The sequence below is a fragment of the Rana temporaria genome, chromosome 7, assembly GCF_905171775.1.
Source record: "Rana temporaria chromosome 7, aRanTem1.1, whole genome shotgun sequence".
NCBI lineage: Eukaryota > Metazoa > Chordata > Amphibia > Anura > Ranidae > Rana > Rana temporaria.
This window is the reverse complement of record NC_053495.1, coordinates 190,261,785-190,288,910: the sequence shown is the minus strand read 5'-3', so window position 1 is coordinate 190,288,910 and position 27,126 is coordinate 190,261,785. Positions and strand designations below refer to the sequence as shown.

At 47.4% G+C, this 27,126-nt stretch overlaps 1 protein-coding gene across 3 annotated transcripts in view; it reads right to left on the bottom strand.

Annotated features, from left to right (window-relative positions):
* Nucleotides 1-493: 493 nt before the first annotated feature.
* ERICH3 (glutamate rich 3) overlaps nucleotides 494-27,126 on the bottom strand; it is a 157,093-nt gene continuing 130,460 nt past the window's right edge. For 2 of the 3 annotated variants that reach the window (XM_040360693.1, XM_040360694.1), the window contains 2 exons: nucleotides 6,827-10,403; nucleotides 496-1,573 (listed from right to left, as the gene is read on the bottom strand). In XM_040360693.1, the coding sequence (XP_040216627.1) occupies nucleotides 6,871-10,403 (3,533 nt within the window). In that variant the 3' untranslated portion in view covers nucleotides 496-1,573; nucleotides 6,827-6,870. Of the gene's footprint in view, nucleotides 1,574-6,826; nucleotides 10,404-27,126 lie in introns of all 3 variants that reach the window. The other variant, XM_040360695.1, reaches the window with a different exon arrangement.

Genomic DNA, 27,126 nt, shown 5'->3' with positions numbered 1-27,126 from the left:
TCACCCCCTCTTTCTCTCATCCCCCTCTCTCTTTTACCGCCCTCTCTCTCTCTTACCTCCCCCCTCTCACCCCCTCTCTCACCCCTTCACTATCACCTTCCCCCCTCTCACCCCTTCTCCTTTACCCCCTCTCTCTCACTCCTCACTATCACATTCCACCCTCTCTCACCCCCCTCTCTCTCTCACCCCCTCTCCTTTACGCCCTCTCTCTTACCCCTTCACTATCACCTTCCCCCTCTCTCATCCACATCTCTCTTACCCTTCTCTCACCCTTCTCTCTCCCTCACCCCTCACATCTGCCCCTCTCACCCCATATTTCTCTCACCCCCTCTCTCTCTTTCTCTAACCCCCCTCTTTTACCCCTCTCTCTCTCTCTTTCCCCCTCACCCCCTCTCTCAACTTTCACCCCCCTTTCTTACCCCTCTCTCTTTCTCTTTCACCCACTCTCTTTCTCACTCAACCCTTTTGCTCTCTCTCCTTCCTCCATTTTTCTCCTACTTTTCCATCTCCACCATTTCTCTCCATCCTGTTCTTATCCCTCCTCTTACTTCACCTCCTCTCTTCTGCCTCTATCTCTCCACCCCCTCTTAGTAATATAAGTTTATGTCATGGGGGGTTGGCAATCCTGTTAGGAAGGAGCTGTGTGGGAGCCAAATAGCCATTCATAACCCCCCCAATCATTGGGCATCTTTACTGTACTATGTAACCAGCAGGCACTACCTACAGCCCCCGAAAACCACAGCCAATATTTGTCGCGGCACGCACAGCGCTCCGCACTTCCCTCTCTGGAAATAAGGGGCCAAATTATGATCTTGCACACAGGTCTTACTTTAATAAAATGCCCCTGATTGCGTAATAAATATAGATGTTGCTTGGCAGTCATCTTTAAACCTGAACGTGCCCAGCAACTTCTACAGAAAGAAGCCGAGAACTTCCATGCAGGCTATGCTGCTATAGATATTTAAATGTCCCCCCCTCTATGCAGCTGAGCTGCAATATGTAGGTGGAGCTTTGTGTGGGTGTGGCTTGAGTGTGGGCAGGGACACAGGGGGCCCCATGATCTTGTTTGGCCCAGGGGGTCCCAAGAGCTGTCTGTCCGCCCCTGTATGCCAATGATCTCAGTGATACTACAAGACGTAGAACAAAAACTCTCCAGATGGGGCACAGACCAAATTAAAAACCTCACAGAGGTTCTAACCTGATTTCAATGCAGTCCTGTTCACCACTGAGAGCAGATCCCCCCAGTGGGGGTACAGACAGCAGTAATACCTGTCTGGGTCCATAATACTTCCCCACTCTATCCAAAACTCTGGTTGGTTTGGTTCTAATTAAAAGTCTTTAGATAGGAATGTGTATTCAACTTATGACAGAGGTAAACAGTTACACAATTCAAATACTTATATAAATATATATTATAGTTTCAAAAATAGATATCTTCTTCATATGTGTTTTCATATGGAACTGTATAATATATTATTACTATTTTTTGTTTTTTAAAGTCACATAATGTCTTTATAAAAATCACAAGGCCTCCATTCACAGATTTCTTCTTCTGAATGGATTGCCGATGAAGCTGAAAAGTGATCAGTGAAATTTTGGTCAACCATCAACAAGAAATTAACGTCATTTAAAAATTTTACAAAATCCACTTTGGGGACCCTTATAAAAATCTGTTTACCCAAAAATGTATTTGTAACCCTTTTGCTGCTGGAGAATTTATTTTTTGTGTGTAATTTTTTGCACACGTTACTGTATTTATGACTAGGAAATAAGGAAGAAAAATACTTACACTTCCAAGGCTTCTATGGTGTCAACACGCCTCACTCAAGGCTGTCTTAATGCATGGGCACCCCTGGGCACTGCCCAGGGGCCCCAGGTGCATAGGGGGGCCCCATGATAGTCTTGCATTACATCATGCATGCCAACTGTCCCGGATTTGCAAGACCAGTCAAGCGTTTTACTAAGCTGTCCCAGGATGGCCATGTCTTGAGCAGCATTCTGGAACATGTGCTGTGCCTTCCTGATCCCAGTATTGTGCCCTCTTGACCCCCCCATCACACCATGCCCTTCTGTCTCCAACCATGTACTGTGCCCTTTGTGTTGATTTGTTTTTGGATTATCAAATTGTTATAGTTTTTTTATAGTGTTTAAAATCAATTCTTTTGAAAGTACTAATAAATATAATTCTATCAATTAATTATTGAGTGTAAGTTCGTAAATTGGGGCGGGCTGGTAGGGGCCCAGTGCATTACCTTTGCCCAGGGGCCCTTGATGTTATTAAGACAGCCCTGGCCTCACTGCTGTCTCCTGTGATAGCAGGACACTCAAAATCCCATGGGAATGCACTCTAGGTCATTGCAAAGGAGCTTTTTAAGTGCCCAGGCATCCCAGGAGGCAGTGGTGAGTTGGTGACATCCTGGAAGTGTTGGATGCTGGGGTATTTTTTTTTTTAGTTCACCTTTGAAGGTCATTATACCCACTTTCCATTCTAGGCAGCTACACATAAAATATTTTTGGCCTGCTGGGAAATTCTTGACGCCCCAAAAATTCAATACAAAGAAAACAAGAGAAGAATGTGGCTGATGTGTCCTTATTAGATATGGCATCTCATCCCAATAATATGTAGAGACAAGGAAGAAGGGAATAGGGAGTATAGCGGTGCCTAACGACCCATACACAATTTAATTAAAACATATAGTTCCAGATCCAGAGAGAATTGGATCCGTGCAGCGTATCAGAGATACGCTACCTTGTCGTACCTTACCTGGCGGAATTTCGAATCTTCAACGATTTCGCGCCGTAAGTTACGGCGGCGTAGTGTATTTCTGGCGGCGGAATTCAAATTGGCGATCAGGGGCGGGTTTCATTTAAATGAAGCGCGTCCCCGCGCCGAATGAACTGCGCATGCGTCGTCCAGAAAATTTCCGCCGTGCTTTGCGCGAAATGACGTTGCAACGACGTCATTTTTTGAACTTAGACGTGAGTTACGTCCATCCCTATTCACGGACGACTTGCGCAAAAAAAAATTTCAAATTTCGACGCGGGAACGACGACCAAGTCTATCTATACCCCGCAAAATACCAGCTTTAACTATACGCCGGAAAAAGCCGACTACAGACGACGTTAGAAAATGCTACGGCCGCGCGTACGTTCGCGGATCGTCGTAAATCGCTAATTTGCATACCCGACGCGGAAAACGACGCAAACTCCACCCAGCGGGCGCCGAAGTATTGCATCTAAGATCCGAAGGCGTACGAAGACGTACACCTGTCGGATCTTACCCAAAAGCCGTCATATCTTGGTTTGAGGATTCAAACTAAAGATACGACGCGGGAAATTTGAAAGTACACCGGCGTATCAGTAGATACGCCGGCGTACTTGCTCTGTGGATCTGGCCCATAATATTTTATTACATCAATGTTATAGACATACACTACATTCAAAAATTGAATAAAACCAATAGACACATTGGAGCATATAATATTCACTACTGGCCAGAATATGGCCTGCTAGAATTAGGGGTCAGTTCCTTCCTACATGTTTCGCCAAAACATTGACTTCTTCAGGGGAACAAAACGTGACCAATGTAGTAAATATAACTCTAAAAGAGAATGAAAATAGCCCCCCATAAACCGTTTTCCACCACCTACCCCACAATCTCCAGATGGCCATGTCAGCACAAGGACCACCCGAAGGCAGCAACCCAATACCACCACAGTGTGGCTGCAGGGGGCCCACAATGGACCGGATTTATACTAAGATTAAAAGGGAAAACAAAAGAGAAATTATAGAATTATAGAACTTTTATAGAACAATATGCTTCCGATGTGGGGTACTAACATAGCCTCAATACCTACCAATCCTTATTATAAACTAGGTTCAAATGCTGGGGCGCTGAAATTATCTGAAGGCCAGGAGAACCGATTCATTGTCAGCCCCCTGCAGCCACACTGTGGTGGTATTGGGTTGCTGCCTTCGGGTGGTCCTTGTGCTGACACGGCCATCTGGAGATTGCGGGGTAGGTGATGGAGAACTGTTTATGGGGGGCTGTGGTGTTCTTTTTCTTTCTGGGGGGGAGACCCAATGTTGATATCTCGCTTGCCCAGTACTGTACATCATGCCTTAAGAATGTGACTCCTTGTTATTGTGTTAATATTTTTCATTTTCTATTTTCATTCTTTTTTTAGAGTTATATTTACATCATTGGTCACGTTTTATACCCCTGAAGAAGCCAATGTTTTGGCAAAACATGTAGGGAAGAGCTGACCCCTAATTCTAGCAGGCCATCCATATTCAGGCCAGTAGTGAATATTATATGCTCCAATGTGTCTACTGGTTTGTTTGGCTTGGTTTGTTAGTGTATGTCTGTAACATTAATGTAATAAAATATTATGGGCTAGATTCAGCAAAGAAATACGCCGGCGTATCCATAGATACGCCGCGTAAATTCTAAGCTGCGCCGGCGTATCTACTTTCTGTATTCAGAAAGCTAGATACGCCGACATTAGCCTAAGATACGACTGGCATAAGTCTCTTACGCCGTCGTATCTTAGGGTGCATTCTCACGCTGGCCGCTAGGTGGCGCTCCCGTCATTTTTTTGGCAGAGAGTATGCAAATTACCTAGATACGCTGATTCACAAACATACGTGCGCCTGGCGTTAGTTTTTTTTACGTCGTTTGCGTAAGGCTTTTTCGGCGTAACGTTGTGCCTACTTCTATGAGGCGCACTCAATGTTGAGTATGGACGTCGTTCCCGCTTCGATTTTTGATTTTTTTCCGTCGTTTGCGCAAGTCGTTCGCGAATAGGGATGGACGTAATTTACGTTCAAGTCGAAACCTTGCGACGTCATTTGGAACAATGCACACTGGGATATGTACACGGACGGCGCATGCGCCGTTCGTACAAAACGTCAATCACGTCAGGTCAACACACATTAACATAAAACACGCCCCCCTCTTACACATTTGAATTACGTGCGCTTACGCCGGCCCCATTTACGCTACGCCGCCGCAACTTACGGAGCAAGTGCTTTGTGAATACTGCACTTGCTCCTGTAAGTTGCGGCGGCGTAGCGTAAATACGATACGCTGCGCCGCCGTTAGATTGCGAGCCCCTACCTGAATCTAGCCCACTATGTTTTAATAGAATTGTGTATGGGTCGTTAGGCACCGCTATAATCCCTATTCCCTCCTCCCTTGTTTCTACAATACAAAGTAACGTTGGATAAGGAACTGATGAACTCTGTCATTTTGGGGCAAAATCTAATTTGCCAGTATAACTGCCTATCATTATTAGCTACTACAAATAAATGCCAATTTTATATGGTAGGCTTGTGTGGACATCCACCCAAGCTGACAATAGTTCACTTCTAGACTGTGAAGACCCAATAGCAGTCACTTTAGTGGGGTAATAATGTCTAAAGTGGGTGCTAGGGATCAGAAAAACCTTGTGATTTTTTTTAAAACGCAGTATATCTTCTTTTGGAAAGTCTATGGCCCGGATTCACGTAGCACTTACGCCGACGTATCTCGAGATACGCCGCGTAAGTGCACATATGCGCCGTCGTATCTATGCACCTGACTTTGAAAGCAAGATACGCCTGTAAATAGGCTCCATCCGACCGACGTAAGTTTCCTACGCCGTCGTATCGTGGGCGCATATTTACGCTGGCCGCAAGGGGCGCTCCCATTGATTTACGATTCGAATATGCAAATGAGTGAGATACGCCGATTCACGAACGTACTTGCGCCCGGCGCATTAATATACGCGGTTTACGTAAGGCTTACGTCCGGCGTAAAGTTATTCCCCATCTATGAGGCGCAACTCATGCAAAGGTATGGACCAGGGAACAGCCGTCGTATTTTACGTCGTTTACGTAGATAGGGCTGGGCGTAGGTTACGTTCACGTCGTAGGCATTGATCCATCGTATCTTAGGGCGTAGTTTCGACGTGATTCTGCGCATGCGCACTGGGATACGTCCACGGGACGGCGCATGCGCCGTTCGTTCGGCCCATCATTTGCATGGGGTCACGCTTCATTTAAATGGATCACGCCCACTTCCACCTACTTTGAATTAGGCTGGCTTACGCCTACCAATTTACGTTACGCCGGCGCAACGTTGGGAGCATTTGCTTTGTGAATTCCATGCTTGCCTCTCTGCGTTGCGTCGGCGTATCGTAAAAGAGATACGCTACGGCAGCATATATATGCGCCGATGTATGTGAATCCGGGCCTATGTATTTCCAGAAAGCCACCCGCCATCGTACTTCAGTATAGATGATTTAAAGGGGAGGTTCACCCTAAAAGCCACTTTCTCTAATTACACTGGCCCCCCACATTACAATACGATTATGCCTGTTATGTTTTTTTTGATGCTGTACATACCTTCATACAGCTATTCACCCGTGGCTTCGGGGTTGCGAGTCCCGCGGGAGTGGGCGTTCCTCACATGAAGAAACACCCGCAGACAAAAAAACAGCTCCCCCCGTCGCGTAAGCCGCGTCACGATTGGCGAAAGGAGCCGAACGGCGATGCGCAGGCGCAGTATAGCGCCGACTCGCCGTTTGGCTCCTTTCGCCAATCGTGACGCGGCTTACGCGACGGGGGGGAGCTGCTTTTTTGTCAAAACGTCAATCACCAGCATGTGAGGAACGCCCACTCCCGCGGGACTCGCAACCCCGAAGCCACAGGTGAATAGCATCAAAAAAAACATAACAGGCATAATCGTATTGTAATGTGGGGGGCCAGTGTAATTAGAGAAAGTGGTTTTTAGGGTGAACCTCCCCTTTAATGATTTAATATGACTTAGAATAGAGATACTCACTTGGAAAGTCTAAATGCCCAGCTGGTCTTGGACTTCACACATTCTCAGTCTTCTGTTTGGGTAGTTGTGTCTCCATGGGTAGACTGGACATCCGTCATTTCAATGTCATGAACGCTTGATGATTCTGCCTCGCCATGCTGGTCAGTATGTGTTTCTTTCTTCTCTTCTTCCATATTGACTACTTGAGTGACCTCATCCTCTTCCTGGGCTCTTTCCTCCTGTTCCTGTTCCTGGCCGACTTCCTCTGTCTTTGGTTCATCATCAACATTCGAATCACCAGCTTGTTGCTTTGTTTCCGATGTTTCATCATTGATCTCTATAGGCTCCACTCGAGTGACCGAATGTTCACCTTCTCTGCCCTCGGCGTTTTGATTGTCATCATTGAGTTCAGTGTTTTCGTTAGTCTCAGATTCCTGCATTTCTTCACTAGTCCTGGGTGCAGTTGCATCTTCATTTCCACCATCAGGGGCATCACCATTCGTATCATCACCGGGATGTTCATTGATTTCCATGACTTCATCAGTGGAGCCTTCAGCTTTGTTATCTGTAGCTTCGGCTCCTGGTGCATCGGCAGCACTCATAGCTCTGGGAGCTTCTTCATTTTCCTCATTCACCTCACCAGATGCTTCTTCATTCACCACACTTTCATCAACAGGTGCTTCTTGATTCTCCACATTCACCTCACCAGGTATGTCTTCATCTTCCACATCCACCACACTGGGTGATGCTTCATTCTCCTTTTTTACTTCACCAGGTATGTCATCATTCTGCTCATCCACGTCATTAGCTGCTGCCTGAATTTCCACATTCCCATCAGCGGGTGCAACTTCATTCTCCACATTCATATCAACTGGTGCTTCCTCATTCTCCATATTCATGTTTGCAGGTGCTTCTCCATTGTCCACATTCTCCTCAGCAGGTGCTTCTTCATTCTCCAAATTCTTCTCTGCGGGTGTTTCTTCATTCTCTGCGTTCTCTTCAGCAGGCTCTTTTTCATTCTCCACATTCCCCTCAGCAGGTGCCTTTTCATTCTCCACATTTTCTTCAGCAGGTGCTACTTCATTTTCCACATTCCCCTCGGCAGGTGCTTTGTCATTCTCGTCATTCTCAGCAGGTGCTTCTGCATTCTCTTCAGCCGGTGTTTCTTCCTTCTCTGCGTTCTCTTCAGCGGGTGCTTTATCATTCTCTGCAGTCTCCTCAGCAGGTGCTTCTTCATTCTCTGCACTCTCTTTAGCAGGTGCTTCTCCATTCTCCTCAGCAGGTGCTTCTTCTTTTTCCACTTTTTCCTCAGCAACTGCTTCTTCATTCTCCACGTTTACATCACTAGGTGCTTCTTCATTCTCAGCATTTGCACCAGCAGGTACCTCTTCATTTTCTGCATTTGCATCAGAGGGTGCCTCTTCAATGCCAACAGTTACATCATCAGATGTTTCTGCTATCTTGGCATTCACATTACTAGGCGCATCTTCATTTTCAACATTACTATCACCTACAGCTGTTTCTTCATTTTCACCAATCGCCTCAACAGATTCTTGTCCATTTTCAACAAATACCTCACTAGATGTTTCCTTATTCTCATCCCTCATCTCGACGTTTGCATTCTCTTCATTCCCGTCATCATGCGTTTCTTCATTTTCAGTGTTCACGTCTATAGCTGAAGTTTCATCCTCCATTTTCTGATCACCGGATGTAGGAACTTCCTCATTCTCTACCTTTACTTCCTCAGGTTCTTCTCCAGACTCAGCATTCATATCAGCGGGCGCTTCTTCATTCTCCACATTTACCTCATTGGGCATTTCTTCATTCTCTGAATTCATGTTAGCAGGTGCTTCTTCATCTTCCACATTCACCTCATTGTCAGTGTTTAGCTCTTCAGGTACTTTATCATTTTCTGTATTTTCTGCAGCAGGCTCCTCTTCATTTTCCACATTCACATCAGGAAGTGTTTCAACATTTTCATCACCAGGTGCTTCCTCATTGTCATCACCAGGTGCTTCCTCATTTTTAACGTTTTCCTCACCAGATTCTTCCTCCTTTCCAACATTTTCCTCACCAGGTGCTTCCTCATTTTCAACATTTTCCTCACCAGGTGCTTCCTCCTTTTCAACATTTTCCTCACCAGGTGCTTCCTCCTTTTCAACATTTTCCTCACCAGGTGCTTCCTCCTTTTCAACATTTTCATTACCAGGTGCTTCCTCATTGTCATCACCAGGTGCTTCCTCCTTTCCAACATTTTCATCACCAGTTGCTTCCTCCTTTTCAACATTTTCCTCACCAGTTGCTTCCTCCTTTTCAACATTTTCATCACCGGGTGCTTCCTCCTTTTCAACATTTTCATCACCAGGTGCTTCCTCCTTTTCAACATTTTCATCACCGGGTGCTTCCTCCTTTTCAACATTTTCATCACCGGGTGCTTCCTCCTTTTCAACATTTTCCTCGCCAGGTGCTTCCTCCTTTTCAACATTTTCCTCACCAGGTGCTTCCTCCTTTTCAACATTTTCCTCACCAGGTGCTTCCTCCTTTTCAACATTTTCATCACCAGGTGCTTCCTCCTTTCCAACATCTTCATCACCAGGTGCTTCCTCCTTTTCAACATTTTCCTCACCGGGTGCTTCCTCCTTTTCAACATTTTCATCACCGGGTTCTTCCTCCTTTTCAACATTTTCATCACCGGGTGCTTCCTCCATTTCAACTTTCTCATTTTCCACATTTTCAGGTGGTTTATCATTCTCTACAGTCTCATCAGTAGTTGTGTCACCCTTCTCTGCTTTGGCATCAGCACTTTCTTTGTTGTTTTCCACATCTACATCAGCTGGTGCTTCTTCATTCTCCACATTGGCATTGGGGCTTTCTTCAACACGCTCCACATTCTCATCAGCAGGTGCTTCTTCGTTCTCCACTTTGACATCAGCACTTTCTTCATCATGCTTTGCCTCCGAGGCAGCAGGTTCTTCAATGTCATTTTCATTGGCAGTAACAGATGCTTCTTCTTCATTTTCAGCATTTATGTTAGGAGGCACCTCTTCCGCAGGTGCTTCTTGATCCTCCACATTCTCTTCAGCACATGTATCTTGACCCTCGACACTGAGGTCACCAGATGCCTCTTCGTTCTCGTTGTTGCCATTATCAGATTTGACCCCAACCTCTTCAGACATTGGGGCTCCTACTTGTTCTACTGAAGAACTTGATAGCGTTTCTTCTATTTTATCACCTTCTGGATCTGTTTTTATTTCACATTCAAGCCCCTCTGCTTCCTCTTCACCAATGTTCTCTTCCAAAACTTTATCTTCATTGATGTTATTTAATTCTGCATCTTCTGCTTTTAAATCGAAGGGTATGGATTCTTCTGAAGGATATTCAGTTGGTATTTCAACTTTTTCCTCAGACATTTCTTGATCTAAATCTCCTGCTGCCTCTTTTATTTCATCTTCTGTGTCAGCTTTGAAATCCTTCTCAACCTCTTCATGTTTTGAATCCACACTATCTTTGGCTTCTATTTCATCTCGCTCTTGTCCAGATTCTTCTTCTTTTTCTGAAGCCTCATCTACTGTATCTTGAATGGTGCTTTCCGTCAAAACTGTGAAAATAATTAAATATTGAAAAAAATACATATGTGTTTGTGTGAATAATTACTGACAACTGTAGAACACTGATTAATTCCAGGAAATATAGTATACTGTAAGATTACTATAATGATGAAAGCAGAACTCCAAATAAATAAATATCAACAGGCAGCCATACATATAGGTAGATTCACAAAGAGTTAGGCCGGCTTATCTACAGATAAGCCGACCTAACTCTGAATCTAAGCCGGCCTATGTTTAAAGGGGAGTTCCACCCACAATTTCACTTTTTAAATATAAATACCCCTGTAATACACAAGCTTAATGTATTCTAGTAAAGTTAGTCTGTAAACTAAGGTCCGTTTTGTTAGGTTGTTACAGCATTTAGATAGTTTATAATCTAGAAATAGACCGTGGCCATCTTAAGTGTGGGCATCATGAAGCCAGACTGTATGACTTCCTGGATTTCAGCTTTGCATATCTCGCACATGCTCAGTGCACAAGCAATTTAATAGGTTTCAGTCAGGTTTGCAAGGACTACTGGGAAACATGATGCCTATCCCAGAAACCCTTGCAAATAGCCTAGGCAAATAAGTAGGAGGAAATAATGAAGGACTACAAAATAAAGGTATTTACAAGCAACAAATTAAATAAAAATTGTCCATTCTGAACACTATGAGATTAGAGCATACAGCACAGACAAACATAAAAAAAATGGGTGGAACTCCACTTTAAGTGTATTCTCAAACAGAGATACACTTAAACATGCCTAAGATAGGCTGGCTTGCGCCATTCTATCTTAGGTTGCAATGTTTCTTTTGGCCGCTAGATGGCGCTTCCATTGCGGCCGGCCTAGATTATGTAAATGAGGGGATACGCCGATTCCCGACGATTTACGAGCGTACGCCGGGCCTACACCGTCGAGTTACGTTGTTTCCGTACGCGATAGGCCGCCTAAAGTTATTCCACCTATGAGGTGGAATAACAATGTTAAGTATGGCCGCCGTTCCCGCCGCGAGGTTCGAATTTTTTGCGTCGTTTGCGCAAGTCGTCCGCGAATCGGGATTTACGTCGTTTACGTTACGCGTCGAAATCAATAGGCCCGTACGGCCTACTTAGCCGCAATGCGCACTGGGAAATGTGAGGTCAAGCCTCATTTCCATACTACACGCCCCCCTCCCAGTCATTTGAATTAGGCGCGCTTACGCCCGCTCGTTTTAGGCTACGCCGCCGAAAATTTGAAGGTAAGTGGTTTGAGAATCACTAATAGCCTAAATAATTTTCGGCGGTGTAGCCTAAAAAGACTAGGCTGTCCTAAATTTACGCCAACCTATGTGAATCTACCCAATAGTGCCAGGGCTTTTTTTCAGCGGGAACGCGGGGGAACGCAGTTCCGGCACCTCTAGCACTGAATGTATGTAATGGCAATGGGTACTGGGGTATGCTGGCAGAAATCTATTTTTGTGTGGTGATCTATTGTTGCTGGGGGAGGGTAATTGTTGAAGGAGAGGTCTATGGTTGCTGGCTGCTGGAGGGTCTATTGATGCTGTCTGCTGGGAAGCTTGCTGTTGTTTCTGGGGGGGTCTATTGTCATCGGGGTGGTATTTTGTAATGGGCTTTCTATTGTTGTGTCGGGATCTATTGTTGCTGGGGTGCTTCTAGTATTGCTGGAGGTATTTATTATTGCTGGGGGATCTATTGTTGCTGGGGGAATTCATTGTTTCTGTGGTGAGGTCTATTGTTGCTGGGGGATCTATTGTTGCTGGGGGATCTATTGTTGCTGTGGTGTGTCTAGTGTTGCTGGGGTGTTTATTATTGCTAGGGGATCTATTGTTGCTAGGGGTGGGTCTAATGTTTCTGGGGTGGGTCTAGTGTTTCTGGGGTGGGTCTAGTGTTGCTGAGGTGGGTCTAGTGTTGCTGGCTGCGGAGGATCTCATTTACTGCTTTTCTTGCTATTAGCAAACATACAAATTACTTGGCACCACAAAATAATACTTGGTTCTGTATTCTCTAAAAGGGCCGGTACTGGGAGGTGGGTAGGGGATGAAACCTAGGGACAGTGCTCAGGGGTGGGTAGGGGGGCGGAGTCAAGGAGTGTCTCAGTAGGGGGGAGTTCCTGCACCTAATCTCTGAGAAAAAAAGCCCTGCATAGAGCCCATAGGTGTGTGCAGACCATGGCAGAAGGTTGTGCACCCAAAGCTATATATATATATATATATATATATATATATACAGCCCTCAAAATTTCCACTCGCCTACTATAGGGTGACCACATTTCCAAACTGCCATTCAGGGACACACCCCCTCTCTCACCTTCCCCCAAAAAAAGATAATGGGGGGGGGGGGGGGGGGGTAATGTAGTCTCGGGGTTGATGGAGAATTTGGCGGCAAGTTTTTTGTCAGGTGAATGTGCCACTTGCCACCAGATGCAGTGTCGCTTGCCACCCATAGCCTGCCACGAGATACAGTGCTGCTGTCACTCCCTCTGCATGAGCCACGTGCGTAGAAGGAATGGAGTGGCGTCACTATCTGGAGAGTGAAGATCATACCGGTCCCTGCTGCGAAGGAGGAGGTGCCCTGGGGGGTGGGGACAGCAGCGCTGCACTAGGCGCAGGCCTCGCTCCCGGTCTCACTGTCTGAGAGTAAATTGTCACTGGTTGCAAGATGCCAGGCAGAGCCGGCCCTAGCAACCATTTCCGGAAATGTAGATATTAGTTAGTAGGGGGTGGCTGTGTCCTCTATTTCATTCTGGGACATTGTATTGTCCCGGAATGAAGGTGCCTGGGACCCGGGACAGACATGTCAATTGCGGGACAGTCCCGGGCGATCCGGGACACGTGGGCACCCTAGCCTACTAGCATTTGGCGAGTGGATTTAAGCTGGGGGCGAGTGATGACAGGGCTGCATGACCAATCTCCCTCCAATCTGTGCCTACACTTAGAGTCCCGATGAGATTGGCGGCCGAAGAGGAAAGGTGCATGCTCGTGAAAAGTAGTCTGGTGAGCCGCGCACAGGCAGAGCAGTACACAGGTGCTCTCCTTACAATTCTCATTAAGCCATGGGACCTAACAGTATGACCTCTCTGTGCCTGCCCCCCTCCCCCGGGTCCAGACCAATGTAGCTGGAGAGCAGAAAGTAATGAGTGAGGTGGAGGATTGCAAAAATGACCACTCCGGTGCAGCGCTCACTGAAAGTTGCCCTGACATGAGAGCGGCAGCCTTCTAGTTTGTGCAGTTTTCTTCTCCTTGTGCTCTATGTAAGTGTCCAACAGTTTAGCCTGAGCAATGTGAGCAGACTGGTCTCAATGTGTGCTGTGCGCTGTCAGTGTGCGCTGTGCTATGGTGTCAATGGCTGTGCAGTTGTGTGTATCTCAGCGCTGGATTGTACTTCCTCCCGCTGTGCTGCAGCTCCTCTCCTCTCTGCCAGCCTGAATAAAAGGGGGAAGTGGGGACATGCAAGCGTGGAGCCGCACACACAGGCTCCTGATGATAAGATGAATGGGAGAGAGAGAGAGAGGATGGATGGGAGTTCCAGAGAAGACAGCAAGAGAATGGGGAAGAGACCCAGTTCTAGTGCCCTGTCCCTCTGGTCTGCCCCCAGTGCCCTGTCCCTCTGGTCTGCCCCCAGTGCCCTGTCCCTCTGGTCTGCCCCCAGTGCCCTGTCCCATTTTGTTAAAGTTCTTGTTGGTAATATTTAATTTTGTATAATTTCTGCATAAAACATTCCATGAGATAATCTACGAGGGCGTGTTTACGGGTGCAATTAGGCGCAGGGCAGTGTATGAATTAGGTGGGGCAACTGGTGGCGAGTAACTCTTGAGGCCTGGCTAGTAGCTCAGGACTTGAAATTTTGAGCCCTGATATATATATATATATATATATATATATATATATATATATATGTGTATATATATATATATTTTTTTTTTTTATATCAGTAGAGCAGTGGACAGGGTCAGTAGGGAAAAGATTGATGTCAGTAGTTTATTTATTTTTTTAATCATAACTTTTTTTAAATTTTTATATTTTTTTACAATTTAATTTAACCACTTGCCGCCCGCCAATGACAGATTGACGGCGGCAAAGTGGTTGTAGAATCCTGACCGGACGTCATATGACGTCCTCAGGATTGTTAGCCGCTGCACGCCCCCGGGGGCGCGCATCGCGGCGATCGTTGTTGCGGGGTGTCAGTCTGACACCCCGCAACACCGATCTCGGTAAAGAGTCTCTCACGGAGACTCTTTACCACGTGATCAGCCGTGTCCAACCAAGGCTGATCACGGTGTAAACAGGAAGAGCCGTCGATGGCTCTTCCTCACTCGCGTCTGACAGACGCGAGTAGAGGAGAGCAGATCGGCGGCTCTCCTGACAGGGGGGGTTCGCGCTGATTGTTTATCAGCGCAGCCCCCCCTCGGATCGCCACATGGACCACCAGGGATGCCCACCAGGGAAGGGCAAAACTAAAAAAAATCGAGAAAAAAAAAGTAAAAAAAAAAAAAAAAAAAGTCTGAAAATAAAAAAGTCTGGGAAAAAAAAAAAGGATGCAAAAAAAAAAGAAGCCAATCAGTGCCCACAAATGGGCACTGACTGGCAACAAGTAAATCAGTGCCGCCCCACAGTGTCCATCAGTGCCGCCCCACAGTGTCCATCAGTGCCGCCCCACAGTGTCCATCAGTGCCACCCCACAGTGTCCATCAGTGCCACCCCACAGTGCCCATCAGTACCACCCCACAGTGCCCATCTGTGCCACCCCACAGTGCCCATCTGTGCCGCCCATGAGTGCCCATCTGTGCCGCCTATGAGTGCCCAGTGCTGCCCATGAGTGCCCATCAGTGCCGCCCATGAGTGCCCATCAGTGCCGCCCATGAGTGCCCATCAGTGCCAACTATGTGTGCCCATGAGTGCCGCCTATGTGTGCCCATCAGTGCCGCATACCAGCGCCGCCAATCAGTGCCACCTCATCTGTGCCCGTCAGTACTACCTCGTCGATGTCCATCAGTGCCATCTCATCTGTGCCTATCAGTGCCACCATATCAGTGCCCATAATTGAAAGAGAAAACTTACTTATTTACAAAAAAATTACAGAAAAAAATAAAAACTTAATTTTTTTCAAAATTTTCGGTCTTTTTTTAGTTGTTGCGCAAAAAAAAAAATCGCAGAGGTGATCAAATACCACCAAAAGAAAGCTCTATTTGTGGGTAAAAAAGGACGCCAATTTTGTTTGGGTACAATGTAGCATGACCGCGCAATTGTCATTCAAAGTGCGACAGTGCTGAAAGCTGAAAATTGGCTTGGGCAGGAAGGTACGTAAGTGCCTGGTATGGAAGTGGTTAATATTATATTATTATTATTATTATACAGTTTTTTTTAGGAGCTCCACTGCGGGGCTTTGGTGAGATATCAGAGGTCTAAACAGGCCCCTTCTCCAGTCCCTTCTTTTGCAGCCAAGCAGCAGAGGGAATCTGTGAAGCACAGCATGATTAGGGTGGGCCCAGGCACACCTGGCACATAGGGTGCCCACGTATCCCGGATTGCCCGGGACTGTCCGCAATTGACATGTCTGTCCTGACAATACAATGTCCCGGAATGAAATAGAGGACACAGACACCCCCTACTAACTAATAACTACATTTCCGGAACTGGTTGCTAGGGCCAGCGCTGGCTGGCATTTTGCAACCAGTAACAATTTACTTTCAGACAGTGAGACCGGAAGCGAGGCCTGCGCCTAGTGCAGCACTGCTGTCCCCACCCACCTTGGCACCTCCTCCTTTTCTGGCACCCAGCGGCAAGGAGCAGGGACTGGTGTGATCTTCACTCTCCAGATAGTGACGCCACTCCATTCCTTCTACGCACTTGGCTCATGCAGAGGGAGTGACAGCAGCACGGCATCTGATGGCAGGCTATGTGTGGCAAGCGTTACTGCATTTGGTGGCACATTCACCTGACAAATAACTCACCTCCAAACAAATTCCCCATCAACCCCGAGACTACATTACCCCCTCATATTTTTTTTGGGGAAGGTGAGAGAAGGGGGTGTGTCCCTCAATGGCAGTTTGGAAATGTGGTCACCCTACTGGCACACCCTGTGCGCACGCCTATGATAGAGCCCCATTTCAGGCCAGAAAGCTTATCTTGCAGTACTGGAAATCTGATCAGGTCCCAACCAGGGGTCAAGTCCTGGGGAAAAACTCCCACCCAAGATCCACTCACCCACCGAAAAAAAAAAAAAAGTATACGCTCATATGCATAATTACTAAACCGCATGTTTTTTTTTTGATCCACTGTACCTTAGTAATCCTTTATGTCTGCCGCGAGTTATCGCGATAACTCGCGGCAGACCTCCGCAATGTCTCCTGGGAAAAATGATAAAAGCTCCCAGGAGACATTGCGGCATCGAGGAAGTGACGGAATACCCGCACACTACCCGATGAATCCATATACAGGAATCGGCCAGTAACATAAAGGATTACTAAGGTTCGCCTGCCCCTGACAGTGACTCGAGCTGGGCATCGCCGCTTAGTGAAGGATTGGCTCGGGCGGCTCTAGTCCTGCAAAGGGAACTGCGTTCCTGCTGTGAAAAAAGTGCAGGAACTCCGTTCCCACGCATTCCCGCAGGACTTGAGCCCTGGTCCCAACCAATAGAGAATGTATTAATCACACATGGGACACACTCTGCCTAGAAAAGCTTATTTACCAGCATAGAAGTTACCCTGGTAAATTTGACAAGTTATGGAGGAGTGGCTAGCTGTGCCGGGTCTATCACCCATTAACCTTATTATGGATAGAATCTTTTCTGCATTGTGTTGCTCATTGCTGTTTACCAAATTATGGTACGCTTTATAACTCTGCCGACCTCTTCTCTATTTACTCTGTTAGGGCCCCCCTACTCTACACCATGGGCCAGATTCATAGCGGAGATACGACGGAGTATCTCAGATACTCTGTCGTATCTCTCAGAGTATCTATGCGACTGATTCATAGAATCAGATTACGCATAGATATCCCTAAGATCCGACAGGTGTAATTGTTTTACACTGTCGGATCTTAGGATGCAGTACCGCGGCCGCCGCTGGGAGGAGTTTGCGTCGTAAACCAGTGTCGGGTATGCAAATTAGGAGTTACAGCGATTCACAACGGATTTTCGCGTTCGCTACGTCGCCGCTAGTCTAGTTTCCCGTCGCAAAGTTAGTCGTTGTTTTTGTTGCCCAAACGTATTGCTGTATAAAGTATGGCCGTCGTTCCCGCGTCGAAATTTAAAAAATAACATCGTTTGCGTAAGCCGTCCGGGAATACGGATTTACGCTACGCGCGTCGCCGTTCGAAAAAATTACGTCACGCCGCGCAAAGCACGGCGGGAGTTACGAAACGGAGCATGCGCAGTAGGTCCGGCGCGGTAGCGTGCCTAATTTAAATTACGCGGGCTTACGCCGGAGGCCGCCGGCGTAGTTTTCATCGCAAGTGCTTTGTGAATCAGGCACTTGCGATGAAAACTTGCGGCGGTGTAACGTATCTATGATACGTTACGCCGCCCCACTTCTACCAGAATCTGGCCCTTAATGTCTACTGCTTGTGTGGTTAAAGTAGAACTATAAGCAAAGCTTTTTTTTTCATTTTGGATAGAGGAAGGGAGGGTTATAATCCCTGTCAGATTTTTTTTCGCCATCTGTGTCCCATTTTGGAGATTTACCTTCACTTTCTGTCCCATAGCCAAACAGGAAGTGAGAAGAACTCCCTGCAAATTAAGGGAATTCCCTGGGGCCCCCCAGGACACCAGAACTAGTGACCCCCATTGGAAAATTTTCCCTTTTCTGGGGCCAACCGAAAATTCAGGATTTTCTTTTACCTTCACTTTCAATGATAATGGTAACCAGGACAACTCCTTAAAATGATTGTAAAGTCTCGATTTTTTTTTTCCAATAAAAAATAACAAACATGTTATACTTACCTACTCTGTGCAGTTGGTTTTGCACAGAGCTGCCCAGATCCTCCTCTTCTCGGGTCCCTCTTTGGTGCTCCTGGCCCCTCCCTCCTGTTGCCCCCACAGCAAGCAGCTTGCACTCGAGTCTAGCCGCTGCTCCCTGTGTCCATTCAGACACGGAACCGTGGCCTGGCCCCCATCTTACCCCCTCTCTCTCTCTTCATTGACTTACAGACTTTGATTGACAGCAGCGAGAGCCAATGGCATTATGCTGCTATCTCAGCCAATGAGGAAGGAGAGTTCTGGGCAGCCAAGATACTCCTGCAACATCACCGAATCTAGAGGGACCTCGGGTAAGTATGAAAGGGCTGAGGGGGGTTGTTGCGCACAGAAGGCTTTTTATATACCGTATTTATCGGGGTATTGCACGCTCCGGCGTATAGCGCGCACCCCTAAAGTGGACCCGCATTCCTGTGGAAAAAAGATTTTTGTACTTACAGTTTTGGTGTCTTGCGTGGCGTCCATCGGCGGCCTCGTTGGGTCCGGCGTCCGTCTGCGGCTTCGGGTGTCCTCTTTGTCGGGTCCGGCGTTCTTCTGCGGCGTCCTTCCCGCTCGATCCCCGCTTTCCCGCACTGAGTTTGAATACTGCGCCGGCATATACCGAGCGCAGTACACTCGTGTATAGTCGGGCAGGCTCGGCTACTCTCGCGCTCACCTCCTGTACGTACAGGACGTGAGCGCGAGAGGAGTCGAGCCTGCCCGACTATACACGAGTGTACTGCACTCGGTATATGCCGGCGCAGTATTCAAACTCGGCACGGGAAAGTGGGTATCGGCGTATATCGCGCACCCACGGTTTTGCCCTGATATACGCCGATAAATACGGTATGTAGCACTACCCCCGAAGGAGCTGCTGGTTTGTTTTGGGTGGCATGTTACCTCTGTATCTCCGCCATCTAGGGTACTTGATGAGAGTTGTAGTAAATGGAATTGTCCACTCAACAGGTGTCTTTTCTGTGCTTTTATTACCCAGCCGGGTAAAAACAGTTAAACAGTAGGAAGGTGAAGGGTGAATAGACAGCAGAAATGGTGAACAACAGATTCAGGTGTATGTAGATGGGAAACATTCCTGCTTCCAGCGATACTTTACTTTGCCACTCCCGCCGCAAATGGGTTTAGCGCACCTGGACAGGCCTCTCTCACAAGCCCGGCAGCCAGAATGTCACTCGGAACTTGGGGCTAAGTCTCTGCCACAGACCCTCCCCAATGGTTGAAGAAACAAAGTGGTCTGGAATCCTCTCTATTAGATTCAACACCCGGATTTCCTTCAGGTAGTTTTGGTTAGGTTACCGACTGATAGGCGACCAACATCCAGCCTCTCAGTACCCGGTTTTCCTGGTCCCCCATGGATGGTCAGGCTAAGATGTATTCCAGCTCTGTTCACTCCTATGATGTAGTGACTCTGGACTGGTTTTGCTGTACCTATCTCAGTATGTACAATATATGCTACTATTTTTTTTTGTTCAATAAACTTTCTTTATAAATAAAGGGCCCTATTCCCTTTCCACTGAGCCAAGCTCACTTAGGGCCCTTTCACACGGAGCGGATCCGTATTGATCCGCCCCGTGTGTGTCCGTCGGCTCACCTGTAAATCCCTGCTGAGCTGTCGGCGGACAGGGTGGTCCCCGCACACTGTGCAGAGACCGCCCTGTCTTTCCTCCGCTCTCCCCAATGGGGAATCAGTTGAATACGGACCGTGTGTTCGTATTCACCCGATCCGTTCCGCCAGATGGAAGAAAAATAGGATTTTCTTCCATCCGAAATATTTGCGGATAAGGATGTTTGCGGACGTTAGCGGATACATCATCCGCTAACGTCTGCAATCCCATAGGGAAGCATTACAAGTCCGTTTACGGACTTGTAAAAAACGCCGGACATGTCCGATGGTCAGTATGACTCATCGGACATGTCCGCTGGCCCGAGAACCCGTGCATGATGTCGAAGTGATTCGACGCATGCGTGGAAGCATTGAACTTCCGGGTTCGCGCACGTCGCCGCGTCATCGTTGCCGCCACTTCACCGCGTCGTAACCGCGTCGTCTGTCCGTGGGAAATTTGGTCTGATGGTGTGTACAGCCATCAGACCAAATGATCCCAGCGGACATGTCCGATGAAAACGGTCCGCGGACAGTTGTCATCGGACATGTTGGGTCGTCTGTACGAGGCTTGAAAGGGCCCTAACTCTGTTATTTATATTGGGCCAGATTCTCATAGAATCGGCGTTGACGTAGTGTAAGCCATTTACACTATGCCACCTCAACTTACTGGAGCAAGTGCCGTATTCTCCAAGCACTTGCTCCGTAATTTGCGGCGGCGTAGTGTAAATGGCCCGGCGTATGGCCGCGTAATTCAAAGGGGGCGGCTTGTATTCAAATTAAGCGCGCCCCCGCGACGATCGAACTGCGCATGCGCCGGGCGGAAAAATAGCCCAGTGCGCATTCTCCAGCTCACGACGGAAAACGTCAATGATGCCGACGTGAGCGTCATTGACGTAAAGTCGTATTCAAGAACGACTTAGTAAAACGACGTAACCGACGGAAAAAGCCGACGTGGACCCGACGCCAAACTTAACATGGCATTCGGCAGACTGGCGTAAGGTTACCCCTCATATAGCAGGGGTAACCTTATGCTTACGGAAACGACGTACGCGACGACTACGCGACCCAAATTCGTTCGAAAATCGGCGTATCAGGCTCATTTGCATAGTCAAATAAGAACTGAACGTAAACGCCACCTAGCGGCCGGCGTCGCATTACATCTAAGATCCGACGACGTAAGTGACTTACACCTGTCGGATCTTGGCCGTATCTATGCGAAAATGATTCTAGGAATCACTCGCATAGATACCCGGGGCCAAAAACAGAGATACGACGGTGTTTTCTGAGATACACCGTCGTAACTCTTTTGAGAATCTGGCCCTATATCATTATATTATATTACCAATTATCCTGGCCCATAGCCCGTTCGTTTAAACCTCAAGCAGATGTTCCTTCAGCTTCTAATTTCGTCTGGCTGACAAATTTACGCCAGACGAAATAATGTAAATCATTACACCTATCTGGGCAGATCCATAGACCCTTAACGGCCTTTGGTAGACCGCGTCTTCTCTTAAAGATTTCTCACCGTACATTATCCTTGATATAAAAAGATCCCATACCCATTGCACACTCCCTATTTACAAGAATTGGTGGTCAAGGGGCTTGGAGATTGGGATATCCCCCAAGGATTGGTACAACGCATTTGCATTCATGCATAAATCTTCAGTCTCTCGCTACCTAGGTGGTATCGGGTTCCGGCATCCATTAAGTGGATATTCCCTGAGTACTCGGTCACATGCTGGCGCTGTCATGGAGTGAGAGGAACTTACCTACACGTATGGTGGGAATGTGATCGTATCCACCCATTTTGGAAACAAATATTTCAGGTATATAATAAGATTTATGATAAGTCTCTCATCTCTTCTCATCTCTTTTCCTAAGTGTGCGCTTTTGTCCATCTTACCACGCTCCGTTAAATCTCAGAAATACAGCCTTCTCAGATTTTTCCTTTAAGCTGCAAGACAGCTTATTTCAAGGTTCTGGAAATCTACTACCATGCCACCTTTAAATGTATGGGTAGACCTAATGAACGACATTTAATCGTTTGTAGGCACGTCCATCGGTTAAAAATCCACGCATGCTCAGAATCAAGTCGACGCATGCTTGGAAGCATTGAACTTCATTTTTTTCAGCACGTCGTTGTGTTTTACGTCACCGCGTTCTGACACGATCGGTTTTTTAACCGATGGTGTGTAGGCACGACTGACCATCAGTCAGCTTCATCGGTTAACCGATGAAAACGGTCCATCAGACCGTTCTCATCGGATGTACCGATCGTGTGTGCAGGGCTTAACTAAACCCAGGACCCTGCATTCACTATATCTGATCTCCCACAGTACACAGAACATGGAAATTAGGGGTGCAACGGATCAAAAAACTCACGGTTCGGATCGTTCCTCGGATCAGGAGTCACGGATCGGATCATTTTTCGGATCGGCAAAAAAAAAAATCTCCCCCACTGTAATATCCACATGTCCCCCCCCCCCCACCAACTATAGTACCCCCTTGGTGCATACACCCCCCCTCCTCTCAGTACAGTGACCCCCCCCTCCTCTCAGTACAGTGACCCCCCTTCTCTCAGTACAGTGACCCCCCCTTCTCTCAGTACAGTGACCCCCCCCCTCCTCTCAGTACAGTGACCCCCCCCCCTCCTCTCAGTACAGTGACCCCCCCTTCTCTCAGTACAGTGACCCCCCCTTCTCTCAGTACAGTGACCCCCTGCTCTCAGTACAGTGACCCCCCTTCTCTCAGGACAGTGACCCCCCTTCTCTCAGTACAGTGACCCCCCTTCTCTCAGTACAGTGACCCCCCTTCTCTCAGTACAGTGACCCCCCTTCTCTCAGGACAGTGACCCCCTTCTCTCAGGACAGTGACCCCCCTTCTCTCAGGACAGTGACCCCCCTTCTCTCAGTACAGTGACCCCCCTTCTCTCAGGACAGTGACCCCCTTCTCTCAAGACAGTGATCCCCCTTCTCTCAGGACAGTGACCCCCTTCTCTCAGGACAGTGACCCCCCTTCTCTCAGGACAGTGACCCCCCTTCTCTCAGGACAGTGACCCCCCTGCTCTCAGTACAGTGACCCCCCTTCTCTCAGGACAGTGACCCCCCTTCTCTCAGGACAGTGACCCCCCTTTTCTCAGTACAGAGACCCCCCTTCTCTCAGGACAGTGACCCCCCTTCTCTCAGGACAGTGACCCCCCTTCTCTCAGGACAGTGACTTCCCTTCTCTCAGGACAGTGACCCCCCCCCCCAGCTAGTACCGACAGACACTCCCCGAGCGCTGTGTCCCACGAGTGCGGGCTCCTCCTCTGTGGGTGTAAACAGAGGAGGGCCGCCGCCGGGTGTATCAAGATGGCCGCGGCTCCGGAGCTAGGCCGAAGCCGCGGCCTTTCCTAATGTTACGGCGGCGGCTCCGGAGCTAGGCCGAAGCTGCGGCCTTTCCTAATGTTACGGCGGCGGCTCCGGAGCTAGGCCGAAGCTGCGGCCTTTCCTAATGTTACGGCGGCGGCTCCGGAGCTAGGCCGAAGCTGCGGCCTTTCCTAGCGTTATGGTCGCGGCTCCGGAGGTAGGCCGAAGCCGCGGCCATAACATTAGGAAAGGCTGCGGCCTAGCTCCGGAGTCACCGCCGTAACATTAGGAAAGGCTGCGACTTCGGCCTAGCTCCGGAGCCGTGGCAATCCGCGGATCACAGTGTGTTCCGATCCGAAGGGGGTGACCAGTTCGGATCACGGATCAATTGTGATCCGTTGCACCCCTAATGGAAATGCAATTATTTTAGTAAATATAAACTGCTAAATACCTTTTCTCATCAGCAGTCTTGTAACTTCTATCAGTGTCCAGCAAACACTAGTTAAAGCTTGTAGGAGGGGTTTTCATTGTCCTCTGACTGCCCTATGAGGCTGCAGGACCTCGTACTATCTGTCTGAACAGTGCCGATTGGTCCTGTGCTGATCACATGCACCCAATCAAAAAATAAAAAACCTCTCTAGCAATACACACCAAACTGAGCATGTGCAGATGGATTGGGGACAGTGAAAGAAGGGGAGGATCAAACAGCCTTTTTACACAGTGCAGAGGATTACATAGTTACATAGTAGGAGAGGTTGAAAAGACACAAGTCCATCAAGTCCAACCTCTGTGTGTGATTTTATGTCAGTATTACATTGTATATCCCTGTAGGTTGTAGTCGTTCAGGTGCTTATCTAATAGTTTTTTTAAATTATCGATGCCCCCGATGAGACCACCGCCTGTGGAAGAGAATTCCACATCCTAACCGCTCTTCCAGTAAAGAACCCTCTACGTCAGTGGTCTCCAAACTGTGGCCCGAGGGCCGGATGCGGCCCTTTGCTTGCCTTTTTTCGGCCCTTGAAGCACTATCCCTCCCAATGATACAAGACACTATTCTGCCATCTGACACCGACAATGGAGCACCATTTCTCCCACTGACACCACTAATGGGGCACTATTCCTCCGTATGATACCAGCAATGGGGCACTATTCCTCCGTATGATACCAGCAATGGGGCACTATTCCTCCCTATGATACCAGCAATGGGGCACTATTCCTCCCCCTAATACCAGATGTTTACTCCCACTGATGCCAGGAATATTTTGACGCCCACTGGCTAAAGTCCGGCCCTCCAAGAGTCTGAAGAACAATAAACCGGCCCTTTGTTTAGAATGTTTGGAGACCCCTGCTCTACGTAGTTTAACCACTTCCTTACTGGGCACTTAAACCCCTTCCTGACCAGAGGACTTTTTGCGATTCGGCACTGCGTCGCTTTAACTGACAATTGCGCGGTCGTGCGACGTGGCTCCCAAACAAAATTAACGTCCTTTTTTCCCCACAAATAGAGCTTTCTTTTGGTGGTATTTGATCACCTCTGCGGTTTTTATTTTTTGCGCTATAAACAAAAATAGAGCGTAAATTTTGAAAAAAAAAAACATTTTTTTACTTGTTGCTATAATAAATAGCTCAATTTTTTTTTTACGTTTTTTTTTTTATCCTCAGTCTAGGCCGATACGTATTCTACATATTTTTAGTAAAAAAAAAAAAAATCGCAATAAGCGACTGGTTTGCGCAAAAGTTATAGCGCCTACAAAATAAGGGACAGAATTATTATTATTATTTTTTTTTTTTACTAGTAATGGCGGCGATCTGCGATTTTTATTGGGACTGCGACGTTATGGCGGACACATCGGACACTTTTGACACATTTTTGGCGCCATTCACATTTATACTGCAATCAGTGCTATAAATATGCACTAATTACTGTATAAATGTGACTGGCAGGGAAGGGGTTAACACTAGGGGGTGAGGAAGGGGTTAAATGTGTACCCTAATTAGTGTTCTAACTGTGGGGGAAGGGGGGTGACTGGGGGGGGTGACCGATCTGTGTCTCTATGTACAAGAGACACAGATCCGTCTCCTCTCTCCCCTGACAGCACCGCTGTCTGCGAGAGCCGGGAATGAGAGATGATCTCATATGTAAACATATGAGATCATCTCTCATTGGCCGCACAGATCGGCTAGGAAACTGCCGCTCCGATTGGCCGTTCACGGCGATCTGTGACTGGCTGTGTCCAAGGGACACGGCCAGCACAGCAGTTCCCCGCTGCGCGCTCGGGAGCGTGCGCGGGGAACGTGCAAAGGGGCGGCCGTAAAAAGACGGCCTGTTAGAGATTGGGAGCCGCGCTGAGGCCGTACAAAGTCGTACGGCCGTCAGCAAGTGGTTAAGGTTAAACCGATTTTCTTCTAGTTTTAGTGAATCGTCGCGTCTTATTAAATTCACTTTTGCAGAAACGTTATCTCCCTATTGTGGGGTCACCAGTACGGTATTTGTACATTGAAATCATATCCCCTCTCAAGTGTCTCCTCTCCAGAGAGAACAAGTTCGTAACCTTTCCTCATAACTAAGGTCCCCCAGTCCCTGTATTAGTTGTGTTGCCCTTCTCTGGACTCTCTCCAGTTTCAACACATCCCTCTTGAGGACTGGTGTCCAGAACTGAATGGCATACTCCAGGTGCGGCCGGACCAGAGTCTTGAAAAGCGGGAGAGTTATTGTTTTATCTCTGGAGTTAATCCCCTTTTTAATGAATGCCAATATTCTGTTTGCTTTGCTTGCAGCAGCTTGGCATTGCATGCCATTGCTGAGCCTATCATCAAATAGGACAACCAGATCCTCTTCCATCCTAGAGTCCCCCAGAGGTTCTCCCCCTAGTGAGTAGATTGCATTCATATTTTTGCCACCCAAATGCATTATTTTACATTTTTCTACATTAAACCTCATTTGCCATGTAGTTGCCCACACCATTAATTTGTTCAGATCTTCTTGCAAGGTTTCCACATCCTGCAGAGAAGTTATTGCCCTACTTAGCTGAGCTTTGATCACAAATACAGAGATTGAGCTGTTTATCCCATCCTCCAGGTAGTTTATTAATGAATTGACTAGGATGGGTCCCAAGACAGAACCCTGGGGGACCCCACTACCTCCCCGGACCATTCCGAGTACTCCCCATTTATCACTACCCTCTGAATTCGCCCCTGTGGCCAGTTTTCAATCCATGTACTCATCCTATGGTCCATGCCAACTGACCTTACTTTGTACAGTAAACTTTTATGGGGAACTGTATCAAATGCTTTTGCAAAATCCAGATATACCACGTCTACAGGCCTTCCTTTATCATAGAAGGTTAATAGATTGGTTTGGCAAGAATGATTCTTCATGAATCCATGCTGATTACTTATAATAATACCGGTCATTACTAAAATCTTGTATATAGTTCCTTATCATTCCCTCCAAGAGCTTGCATACAATTGATGTTAGGCTAACTGGTCTGTAATTCCCAGGGATGTAACTTGCCCTTTTTTAAATATTGGTGCCACATTGGCTTTTCTCCAATCAGCTGGTACCATTCCAGTCAGTAGACTGTTCTTAAAATTAGGAACAATGATCTGGCAATTACTTGACTGAGTTCCTTAATAACCCTCGGGTGCAAGCCATCTGGTCCCGGTGACTTATAAATGTTAAGTTTTTCAAGTCTAATTCTAATTCTGTCCTCTGTTAGCCATGAGGGTGCTTCCTGTGACATCTCATAAGGATAAACATTGCAGTTTTGGTTACTGAAGCCCCACGATTCCCTTGTGAAGACTGAGGAGAAGAAT